General features: G+C 35.4%; 1 protein-coding gene across 1 annotated transcript; it reads right to left on the bottom strand.

The window, feature by feature from the left end:
- Positions 1-5,758: 5,758 nt before the first annotated feature.
- LOC21389590 (uncharacterized protein At4g18490) lies at positions 5,759-12,135 on the bottom strand. The gene is given in 16 exon segments (XM_024173494.1): positions 5,759-6,005; positions 6,099-6,209; positions 6,922-7,098; positions 7,218-7,311; positions 7,404-7,468; positions 7,555-7,594; positions 7,681-7,748; positions 7,902-8,082; positions 8,172-8,366; positions 8,942-9,079; positions 9,344-10,141; positions 10,264-10,394; positions 10,396-10,567; positions 10,783-10,906; positions 11,310-11,370; positions 11,971-12,135. Coding segments are annotated over 15 exon segments (2,412 nt in total). The 5' UTR covers positions 11,971-12,135; the 3' UTR covers positions 5,759-5,948.
- Positions 12,136-12,300: the final 165 nt, after the last annotated feature.

Below are 12,300 nucleotides of genomic sequence, written 5' to 3'. Positions count from 1 at the left end.
TATAATTAATTAATTCGTGGTTGATGTTGTTGGGAAAAAACAGACCTTAAACCCACACAGTAGAAAAATAATCTGAAACAAAAATAACAAAAAAATAGAGAATACAAAGATTTAAGTGGTTCAGAAAAATTTCCTACATCAACGGAAGAGAGAGAAAAATTCGCTAACAGTTTCAGAGTTACACAATCAACAAACTTTCTCACTTTCTCTCTCAAAAGGAGGCACTCTATCTTTACATTTTTCTCTAAACACACATAAAACCTTACACAAAACACTTATTTATAGACTCCTAATAAACCATAAAATAACCCTAGCTCAAAAACTAAAAACAATAACTTACCCAAAAACACAAAATAGTAACTTTCTCAAAACTAGTTTGAGTCACTTACCTAACAATTTTCACATTGACTCAAATTCTCTCAACTCACTCAATTAGATATCCAATCTCGACAGTCGTCATAGCGCCGATAATGCAAACTTCAACAAGAATAAACATGTGTCAAATTCAAACTCTCATCAAACTTAACATGAGGATCTATCTTCTTCTTTTTCAAAGCATCTTCACAGCCACAAGACTTCACCATCTTGTCTTTATTGTCTTCAACTGTTATCAACATCTTGTTGCACTCTTTTACTCCTGTAACTTCTTTCATGACAGAAGAATACTCTTCTTGGCATGGTTCCTCCTTCATAGCTCCACTACCACTATTGTCCCAATAAGCTTATACAAGTTTTTCACTTTTTCACCATTCATGGCCACCAATTCACCTCTCTTAAGTTGCATAAAACCACCATTTATATAATACTCACAACCCAAAGTGTCCAAAGCCCCCAAAAAAATCAAACTTCTCCTTAGTTGAGGAACATGCCTAACATTTGTCAATTTCCTAACAACTCCATCGAACATCTTCACCTTCACAGTACCTACTCCAACAGCTTTAACACTAGAATCATTGGACATTAACAAAGTACCGGCATCACATGGCTTAGGAGAATCAAACCACTCTTTACGTGGACACTTATGAAACGAGCATCAAGAATCCAAGATCCAAAAGTTAGAAATATTTTCATCAGCAATAACAGTATAAACATCATCTTCACTATCATACTCGTCGCCAACAACATTTACAGAATCTGAAGCCTCTTAGGTCTCTTGCTTTCTTCTTTCTTCTAGATACTTCGTCAGTTCTTCACAGTTTCTCCCAATATGTTCCTTCTTATGTCAATAATAGCACTCAATATCCTTCCTTGGGCGGGATTGGGAACGATCATCTCTTTTATTATAACATCTCCCCCACGACTTGCTCCTACCCTTATTTGAATCTGACTGTGGGACTAAAACTTGTTTAGTATGAGACATAACACTAGAGTTTTTCATATTTGCAGTCTCTAACAAAGCAGTTGACATATCACCTACAGTCAACGTCGTCTTTCCAACTAAAAGTGTAGTTACCAAAATCTCATATGACTTGAGTAGGGAGGCCAACAAAATTACCGATTTATCTTCCTCATCAATTTTAGCCTCTACACTTAACAATTGAGTTATGCACTTATTATAATTATTTATATGATTCCTAACATCAGTTTTCTCATCCATCTTCAACTAATACAATTGCTTCTTTAAATATAATCTATTTGTTACGGATTTCGTCATATACATTTTTTCTAATTTTTTTCATAACTCAAAAGGATATGCTTAATTCATAACACTATATTTAAATTCATAAGCCAAACTTAAACGAATTGTGCTTACCGTTCTCACTTCCAATTCTTCTCAATCTTCATCTTTCATATTTTCTAGCTTCTTTCCTTGCAACGCTTTCAGTAATCCTTGCTGAATTAGAACATCTTTCACCGTACTCTGTCATATGTTGAAATTACTCTTCCTGTTAAAACGCTCAATCTGCTCAAACTTTATCCCGGACATCATCTTAATTTTTTTTTAGATATTCACTACAGCTCCGATACTAATTGTTGGGAGAAAAAACACACCCCTACACCCACACAGCAGAAAAATAAACTAAAACAAAAATAACATAAAAATAGAGAAGACAAAGATTTAGGTGGTTCGGAAAAATTTTCTACATCCACGGAAGAGTGAGAAAAATTCACTAACAGTTTCAGAGTTACATACTCAACAAACTTTCTTATTTTCTCTCTCCACCCAAAACCCCTTACACATTTGTCTATCTCTCTCCTCACTTTTCTCTCTCTCAAAAGGAGGCACTTTGTCTCTACACTTTTATCTGAGCACACACATAAAGCCTTACATAAAACACTTATTCATAGACTCCTAATAAACCATAAAATAAGCTTACCCAAAAACTGAAAAAAGTAATTTATCTAAAAACAGAAAATAGTAACTTTCTCAAAATCAATTTGAGTCGCTTGTCGTCATCACAGTGCCCATACCATCACATCTGCCGATACCAATGCCGATGCATTTGCCCTCCCTCCAGCAAAAGGTCGAGGTGCTGAAGTTTGCCTTGCCATGATACCAAGTCCAAGCATTAACGAAATAAATTGTTGCTCTGGCTCTGCCTCTCTTATTAATGACACCACTGTTGAATGAGAAAGATGTTTTTGTAGATGAAGAGCCAAATTTTTACATAAAGAATTATGCGAAATATTTAATTTCCGTCCATCTTTTATGAAAGTGTCGATGAAGAAGAAAGTGAAAGATTTAATATTGGTCCAATCTTCAACCAAAGTGATGGAGAAAAAGAATGTGAACAAATCAATTGTGGACCAATTTTCAATGAAATCGATAAAGGAAAAGAAGATCTAGTATCAAATTCTTGTACAGTCTCCATTAAAGAGCATTCTCCAATAGTGAGAGGATAATTTAGTTGCTTTGCATAAATATCAGGGCAGTACATTTCAAGATATTCCCAAAGGATTTGTGTATGACTTTGATACAATTAGGGCCCATTTGAAAGGCATACTCAAATTATGATTTTTTATTTTAATATTTAAATTTTAAATTTTTTGTGAGAGAAACATTATAACATAATCAATTATTTTTATTTGAGTATACGAAACAAACGGATCCTTAATTTTATTTTCACCTATTTTGAAAAAGGCTTGGCTTAGTCAATTATTCAACAAATTATTTGCTCCAAAGATAGGTCATTCAGAGTTGGCGAATATATATATATATATGTGTGTGTGTGTGTGTGTGTGTGTGTGTGTGTGTGTGTTTTTTTTTTTTCTCATATCAATTTGAAGCTACTTCAGATTCAAGTACAAATTTTCTTCATGCTGGAAGAAAAGATGCAGTATATAATTAGATGGAATGCAAAAAAAGCCTTATGTTTGGGAATTTAGAATGCAAAAAAGCCATGTGTTATTCTAAGAGTTTGAATTTTAATATTTATTTTTGGGGTTTTGAATTTTGGAAGGTTTTTAGTTTTAATGTTGAGTCATGAATATGGACGAGTTATGTAGTCCTAGGATTGTAATCTTTCATTTGAGAGAGGAAGTCTTGCGGATTGAATAAATGAGTGGCTGATGCTTATGCTCTTTGTATTCAACAGGTTCATAGATTCTCTATTTTCCGGTATTATGTGGAATCAACAGAGTTTTGGAAGATTTATCTTTTTTTTTTTCCATAATTTTTTTACGCTTTTGCACTGCATGAGGTGGTAGCCTAGCGGTACTGTTCTTACTCCCAAATGATTTGATAAATGTGAGGGAGCTGTCTCTGATTTGAGTTCCATGGGAAGTACTTGAGACTTTTTTTAGGCTACTAACTCAATATTCATTAGCCCGTGATAGAATCAAGATGATGATCAATGCAAACATTTCTTAATTTGTGGGGCTCTTTTGGTCATGCCCAGAAAGAAATAGCTACAGCTGTCATTACTCCCCCACACTTTTATTCACCCAAAAAACAATACTTAAAATGGAAAAAATATCTTAAATTCCTCTGCAGTTTCAATATTGTGACAATGTGCCACTCAAAATTTTATTTGTATTATCTGTTGTCAATTTTGAACTTGTATTTATATTTTTTTTTTCTTTTGTTAAGTTTTCGTACGCATTGGAATGTTTCATTTTGTGAAATGACTAATTTGTTCTATTCCAAACTTTATAATGCCCCATGGTTCTACCGAAAAAAAAAAAAAAAAACACATAACATAATAAAAAAAAAAATAAACAAAAACAAAACAAAACAAAAACAGAAAAACAAATTAGCCCCTAGCTCTGCCACCCGCTCGTGCAATGGAGTCCTCATCCCACGCACACGAAACAAAATCTAGTACATTAGTTTATCACAAGCATTTAGGTAGGAGATAGAGAACTATTTCCTTCCCCAACAAAAGACAAAATCAAATCAAAGCGAAAACAAAACAAGACAAGATACTGCTGATTTTGTTAGTGATGTCGCGGATCAGGACCTCCAGGACTCTCTCGGTTGGGTTTGTACTTGGCTGTCTTTGCATGTTCATCTTTTCCTAATTCCATATTACGTAACTCTCTATAATACTTTATCAATGCTTCATTTGACCTGATAAGACTTTTCTCCAAACGTGGATTAAGACAGCGTGTTTCAGGGCTCTGAAATAAAAGTAAGATCAGCGCAAGGCACGCACAAATTCTCCTCCTAACCATTTTCCTTGACAACATGTAGAAAAACTAGTCTGGCTTGTAGACACTCAACTAATACAGTATACTATATATAGACAATTCTCAAAAAAAAAAAAAATGGTTATGTTTATCATAATGGACAACAACGTGGGCCTAATATTTGTTTAGTTGTTATGCTTTATAGTTGTCCTCATGAACCCTAGTGAATCCTTTAATTCTGTAATGATCACAAAAACAAATACCGACCAGGCTGGTGACGAGTGTGACATGCCAATTATACTTTTCTCTGCAGAAAAAACCAGGACCTTTTTAACTGAATATCCTTTTATTAAATCCTCAATCTCCCTTCTAAGCTCCTCTTTGCTAAGTGGTTTGTTTTATTAGTCCTTAGAAACTAGGGACGGCCTAAATAAATAGTGGATGAGCTTTCTTCCTCCACGGTTTCCTTGGCTTCCCATTGGGCTTTAAATAACCACGCTTTTCTTGGCTTCTTTCACCACCCGCACTACTCATATAATGCTTTGGTACTGCGAGTAGACTTGCTACAGGTTCAGTGGGCTTCTTTCTTTAGCAGTTTCTTTTATTTTCTTTTTTCATTTTAAAAATGTTTTTCATGCCAATCCAACTCTCTTGTAGTTTTCTCTTTTTAGTGTCCTTCCCAAATCCCAGTATTTTCTAGTAGAAAACTTATCCATTAACCTAGTGCTGGATGACGTATTGCAACCAACATACTAGGTGGTTCATTCACAATCTCCTAATGAAAATTGACGATGACAAGTGTCAGTCATTGAAACCGCAAGTAAACTGAAACTTAAGAGGACAAGATACTTATCAACTATTCATTTTCCAATTTCAAATAGAAGCCAATTGGAAGCAGTATGAAATTGATGAAATCCAGATGAGATTTGATTCCGGATTAAACCAATGAATAACTGCAGAAATGCAGGGTGTGTGATCTCTATGCGTGAAAGTAATATCTTTCACCACTTAAATGTTGGAGACGTTTGGTTTATGGATTAGAATCATAAGATTAGAACCATTTTTTATTTACGTGTATTTTTTTGAGAGAAAACACTGTAGCGAACAATGAATCATGATTCGAATCGGGGTACGAATCCCCCAACCAAACAACCCCGTAGAGTTTCTCAGCAAAATATCCGATCCTTTATTACATTCCATTGAGCACAACAAACTCCAATGGCGTCCATCGAACATTATGTGGCACAACATAGTTCGAAAAGGAATTGCTTGCCTTATTATGAACCAAAATAACTATTTCTTTAAGCATCTCTATGTCAGTGACAGTGTAAGAAAGGCATAGAAGCATACCTTTATGTGAGAACTATTGATCCTTCCTATCACACTTTAATCTCCTTGGACATCAGGTCTGCAGCAAATTTCTGGACCTTGTAGATGTTTTTAGTTATTAAGGATATTCAACACCGCATACAAATAAATAGAAGGCAATATCAGCAGAAGGATAAAACCAAAATAAGTCGGAAGGATATCTTCTCTTCAGAGATGGGGTGGTTCAGCATGAGTAGATTATTGTTGTTCACAATTGCCCGTACGAGTATTTCTTTGGCTTCCTCGTGTTTCTTCTTCAGCATATTGCAAATCTGCACAAGGGATTGGAGTAGGGAAATTATCATATACTGACAGGAGAGAGAGACATTTACTATTCCCACAAATGCTAAATTGAAATGAGATCAATTATTTAGAATAAGACTAAAGTGCTTCTCAAAAATGTATTTTGGTGCATGATAGCACAATTTGTCATACTTTTGAGTCCCAAACTAATCTTTATGTTGGAACATGACGAACTGTAGAAAAGTAGTTTATTGATTCTTCCTTCTGCAAGCCCTATGAAGTTAGCAACAGCCAATACAAACACTTAGCAGGACAGAGAATATCTTTAGATGTGACACATTTAGCTGCATTTTTACTGAGATTCTTCCAATACCATGAATCTGGCTGGACTAATCCATTTTACGTAGTTTTTGAACAGTTAAAGTGAAGGAAGAGAGTTTATTAAGTATTGCAAGGGAAAATGATTTGTTTGTTTATAGGAAAATTAAACAAAAGAGTGTCTTCCACACATTTGCATATGTAACCGACCTTCAGATAAAGACATTATGTCATGCATATGTAATTACCTTCGCTTCTTTAGCAACCAAAGCCTATTATTTTGTTTCAATTGTTTAATTATTTGTTTTCAAGTCTGCAGTTTTAAGTCACTTGAAAGTTAGAACTTCTGCATGTCAATATGTGATATTCAGTAAAGGAACAGAACCACACACTGCGTAAAAACCAAATTGGTAATTTACTCACATCTTCTAGCTCTTTTGCATATGCTTCAGCCTTTTCAACGTTTCCATCATTCTCCATTACTGATGAAATTTCAAATTCCATCATATTAACCTGTTGAGGACTGTCAATTGCAGAGGCTGGAACATTGTAGATAATGCTCTTGGTCTTACTCTCTACGTGGTTCTTGTCAATGCAAACCTACAATCATTAAGGGCGCTTTAGTAATAGCGTACCAACGGTCAACTTTTTTCTACATCTATGAAAGTTGTGCCTCTCACCAGAGATGAGTAATCCCACCAGTTTGGTGGAGATGTTACCTTTTCAACACCAATTCTTTTGAAAGACTCCTTTACATCAATTCTTTTGAAAGACTCCTTTACATCAATTCTTTTCAAAGGTTCCTTGATATCTCTGCAACATTGATAGGGAAAAAGAGCATGTTTCGTGTAAGAAATCAACACTGTGAAATAAGAACAAATAAAATCATCGACATCATATAAGACCTGTTTTCACTAACTCCCTCTGGAGGGAATTTCAAAGTCTTTAAGCTCTTTCCTGCAGTAGAAAACTGTAGTGGAATCCAGTATCAGCCTTTTTTCTTGCACCTATATGATGTAGCATTCATGTGTAATCCAATCAAGTTTTATATTGTACCTTTTCTTCAGCAACCCTTTTAAGAGGTTCCTTAAGATCTCTGCATAAAGTTTTGCCCAAAACATGTCTTTGGTGAGAAAAAACAAGGAAAATTAAGAAGAAATATGTCTTAGTACAATGAAAGACCTGATTTTGGGCAGCGACTCAGAAAGACGCTTTAGAGGCTTCTGACATGATAGATCTGAATTGGATAACTGTAAAATAGAATTGCTTAGATATTGGTTAAATTTCAGTCATAAAGCTTTCAGAAAATACATATGCCAAAGCTTCAAAAGCTACATTAACTACGGTCATGATAAATTCTTTCAGGAAATTCATGCATATGTAAAAGTTTCAACTACAAAAACCTCAAATGTTTTTCGCTTCAAAGACAAGTTCATCAGCGACTTTTTTTCATTGCTCTTGAAGGGATGGGAAGTCTCTGATGCAGTACTTCCATCTACTTCCACGTTTTGTTCTGTGTTCCTCGGGAAACCACTTTCTTTCTGAGTAGAATCCGATGAAACTTTGTAAGCTTCCACTGTAGTTCTACATTTTTAACATTGTGTCATTAAATCACAAAATTTTTCCCCACAGTAAGGCATTGAAGAATATGAAACACTGTCTTAGCGCCATACTTGGAAATTTTCATGGTAGCAAGATCAGGCATCTTCTTGCCAGCTCTGACAAGCAAGAGTTTATTCCCTTCAATTGGTTTGACCCTTGAATTCTGCACAGACTCCATGCTCGGGACAAAAGGTTTGGAATTTGCACATGTCTGAGTAGTAAGTTTACCCTGCTTCTCTGATGCGCTGGAAGGAGAAACTTGGAGGCTGCAAGAAATTCATCTTTCAGAGCTTATATCAACAATCAAATACTTGATGCAAGCTGCTATTCAAAATTAATTAGTGTATTTGAAGGGCATAAGTTGCGACATACACCTCCGAAAAGAAATCTAAGTAATGTAGTCAAGTCCACAAGAAATGATAACAAAAGATATCAACAAATTTGGCATTGCTGTCGCAAAGGCTTTTTTTTTTTCACCAGCCAATATCATTGTTAATATACTTATTTTTCTCATTGAGAGACACTGCAAATAGGAGAAAATTCAAGGAGAGATATCCAAAAAGCAACGCACCCAAAGAGAAAAGAAAAACAAGTTGAATCTAAACATTGAACAGTAACTGTCAATAATACAGCTAACTTCGAGCTAGGGAAAAACAGAAAACTAAGAGGACGTTTGGTTGGATGATTCAAATCATGTGATTCGAACCATTTTCGATTTATGTGTATTTTTTGTGAGAGAAAATACTGTAGCGAACCACGAATCATGGTTCGAATCAGGGAACAAATCCCTCTACCAAACGTTAGCTAAGTTTAAAATCAATGGAGATCCATTATGTCTTACTCTAAAGTATTCTGATCCTTAATTTTCTTGTCACTTGCAGGTATAACAGGTAGCCTTCTTGTTGCTTCTTCTCCATACAGGTGGGATTTTCCAACTAGTTTGGACCCATTTGGTAAACGATCAGAACTGAAGCCCTCCCTGTTGAAAATTAAAAGGGACTGCCATCTGAGCACGACAGTGGCTATGCAGTGTGCATTTTAGTTATTGTATAAATTGTCTAATTCTTTTCTGGAAGGACTGTCAAGAATATATGCTGTTAGCTGAAAATTATTAATGTAATTGCCTCACCTTGCGTTGTTAGGATTCTTAACATTCTTTTGGTTGTTCCATTTGAACTCACTAACTTGAGGAATTCGGTCAATTAAACATCAATTGCAACTATTATAAGCATGGACTTCTGACCTGCATAGATTAGCCTCAGGAAGCTCTGCTCTTGAAGTACAGTTTTCCTTACTGCTTTTGATCTCATGTAGAGCTTTCCTTGAGATAGAGCTGATGGAATTTTCTTCTAGATCTAAATCACCTTCAGCTGATTCATTACCGTCCACATTTACTGTTGATACATCACTGCCTGACTTATTCATCCAGCCTTTATTTTTTCCTGAATTAGAGATACTCGGTGGAGACGAATTCTTCGAGGGTAAGTCTTCATGATAAGATGATACACCATCCATCATTTTGTCATTTACATCTTCTCTTCGACTTGAAGTGATATGCACTCCATTGCCCCTTTGACAACTTTCAGTCTTCTCATCTTTAAGGGTATCTCTGTTTGAATCAACACCATTAAAAGATTGACCAGGAAAGTTGAGAACGGCGTGCTGAGAATATCTTTCTTTGGAAATTGCCTTCTCGGACAGGTGAATTTGTTGATCTATAGCTTCTGTGCTATTACTCATTGCTTTTTCTGGAGAAGATCTAGCACTATTTAACAAAATAGAATCTCCAGAAGACACATCCATTGCTTGATCCTTTTTCGTGGACTTAAGATTCCCTGGACCACACAACAAAGCTTCACTATTGGGAGTCGTCACATCCTCTGATGTTGGAAGTTTCATGGCTATGTCATCAAGTTGAAGTTTTGAACCTGGACCCTCGGTTCCACTTCCATCTGAAGAAATTTTCTCTGTATCATCTTGCTTTTTGCTAGAAGCCTTTTCTTCTTTTGCCAACGAGGACTCGAAATTAAAACTATCCAGCCTATATCCAAAATCAAAAGGATCAGAAAAGTAATACCAAAAGTCAAATTTAAACCTGTTAATATTGATGGTGCCAAGTTCCCAAGAATATAAACTTATCCAGCAAATAAGGTTAATACTTACTCATTAAAGTCGAATGAGAAATTGAACCCTTGACGATTTCCGGTTGAAGATTCATCTTCTGGTCTTTCTTTCAGTTTTGTAGCTTTCTTTGATGGGGCTGAGAGATCAAAATCTGACATGTCCACCTTGAATCGTCCGGGTCACTCCTCCCGTCGTATAACGATTTTCAGTTGAAGATTCATCTTCTAGTCTTTCTTTCAGTCTTGTAGCTTTCTTTGATGGGGCTGAGAGATCAAAATCTGACATGTCCACCTTGAAAGATGACAATTTGTCAAAATCTCCATCCAGATTGAAATCCATGTTCCTGAACAGAAGAATGAAAATCTCTTTACAGGTCACATCTGGAACTTGCAGTCTTACATTTTCTGGGTGTTGTTTCTCTTAATTTGGAGCGATCTTGAAACTTCTGATATCTAGTCCATCATATTTAAAACATCTTGCTACGCATGAAATACAAGATCACCACATACACTTCGAATAAAGGATATTTTAACAACACAAACTTTTAGTACTGCTTACAGTTTTTCGAAATTGAATTTGTTCTTGCCGCTGGAAACTGTATTAAAGCTAAAATCCATTGCGTCATCATCAGCAACTGACATTGATTTCCAGGAGCTGAGGAAATCCTTTCCGATGTCCTCATCTGATTCAATAGGAGTATAAAGTTTTATTATATCATCCAAGTCATATTAAGAGTATAAAGCTGGTAAATTTACTTCAACATTCTTCTGCATCTGAGAACGCAAGCTGCAAAAACAGAACTACAAACCCTGTCCTGAATGTGCTTTTTCAGATTAATCCACCCGACATCAAAACATAATTTCAGCCCTGCGTTACCATTTGGAATGACTACTTGAGCTCTTATATTGACTCCTAGAAAATCTGCAGTAACCTAAAATTCCAGTCACATCTATATGAGATATCACACCCCTTAATTGTGTACTTTATTGTTTTCCTATTACCATCATCCTTTCTTGAAGAGACTGAAACACAATTGAATTTTATTTTTCTCTCAACACTAGTCAAAACTACGACAAAAAGGATACCTAGAAATGACTTAGTCTCTTTTGCGTTGGCCGACGAAGTTCCTTTCTGTGGTTCTTCCATCTGCAATCATAGGTAGACTTTACAATTAATAACATTGTAAAGAAGATACTAGTGGATATGAATTCCAATTTCTTATTCACATGGAAATGCACATTGAAGTATTCCACAGTTTCAAAAAAAAAAAAAAGAAAAGAAACCAAGAAATGCGATTTTGAAACGCTAAAACGAAACAGTAGAGCATTAAGACACAAATCTGAAAGGCTAAAACGAATTATTCAGGAATCAAACTTGAACAAAACTGGAAGACGAGAGAAATTTTGCACTAGAACAATTCAAATGAAGTCTGGATCTATAGAAGCGAACAAGAAAGAGCTCGTATTCGCATAATTCACAGTTCAAAACAACCAAACAAGTTTCTATTCTGACCTACTCTTAGCAAATCAATCTAATTCCGTCAAAAATTAATCTGCAAAACGTTCGAAAAATTCAAACCGAACACTACATGATCACGATTGATATCACAGAATTTTCTTTAATCCTGAAAACAAAAAAAAGAACAAGGCTCCAAGTATCGATCATAAACCTAAATTTTACGAAGAGCATGAGTTGAAAAGATGAAACAATTTCAGAATTCTCAAAATCGCATGAGAGAGAGCTAACCTGATTTGCTACTACGGAGATCTGAAGAGAGAGAGGTCGCTGTTTGGCAAGGAAGAAAATAAAATGCAGAAGACATTCAAGAGTTTCAGTTCATTGAAGGTGGTATTTATATAGTTTTTCTTCAGCTCCTCATTTGAAGAGTCGAGGTTTTTATCGCGCGCTCTTTTGAAACCACCGGGAATTTCCTGAGCATTTAGCTTCATTAACCATTTTTGTAAATACGACACGTGTAATTGAACAGATTTCTTTAATTTGCGTCCTTATTATACCCAAAAAAAAGGTTTTGGTATATCTTGGTCCTTAAACTTTGGCATCAATGGTTTAGCTTTC

This window comes from Morus notabilis, unplaced genomic scaffold (genome assembly GCF_000414095.1).
Source record: "Morus notabilis unplaced genomic scaffold, ASM41409v2 Scaffold183, whole genome shotgun sequence".
In the NCBI taxonomy this organism is placed as follows: domain Eukaryota; kingdom Viridiplantae; phylum Streptophyta; class Magnoliopsida; order Rosales; family Moraceae; genus Morus; species Morus notabilis.
Note: the sequence above shows the minus strand (reverse complement) of the source record. Positions and strands in the feature narration are given on the sequence as shown.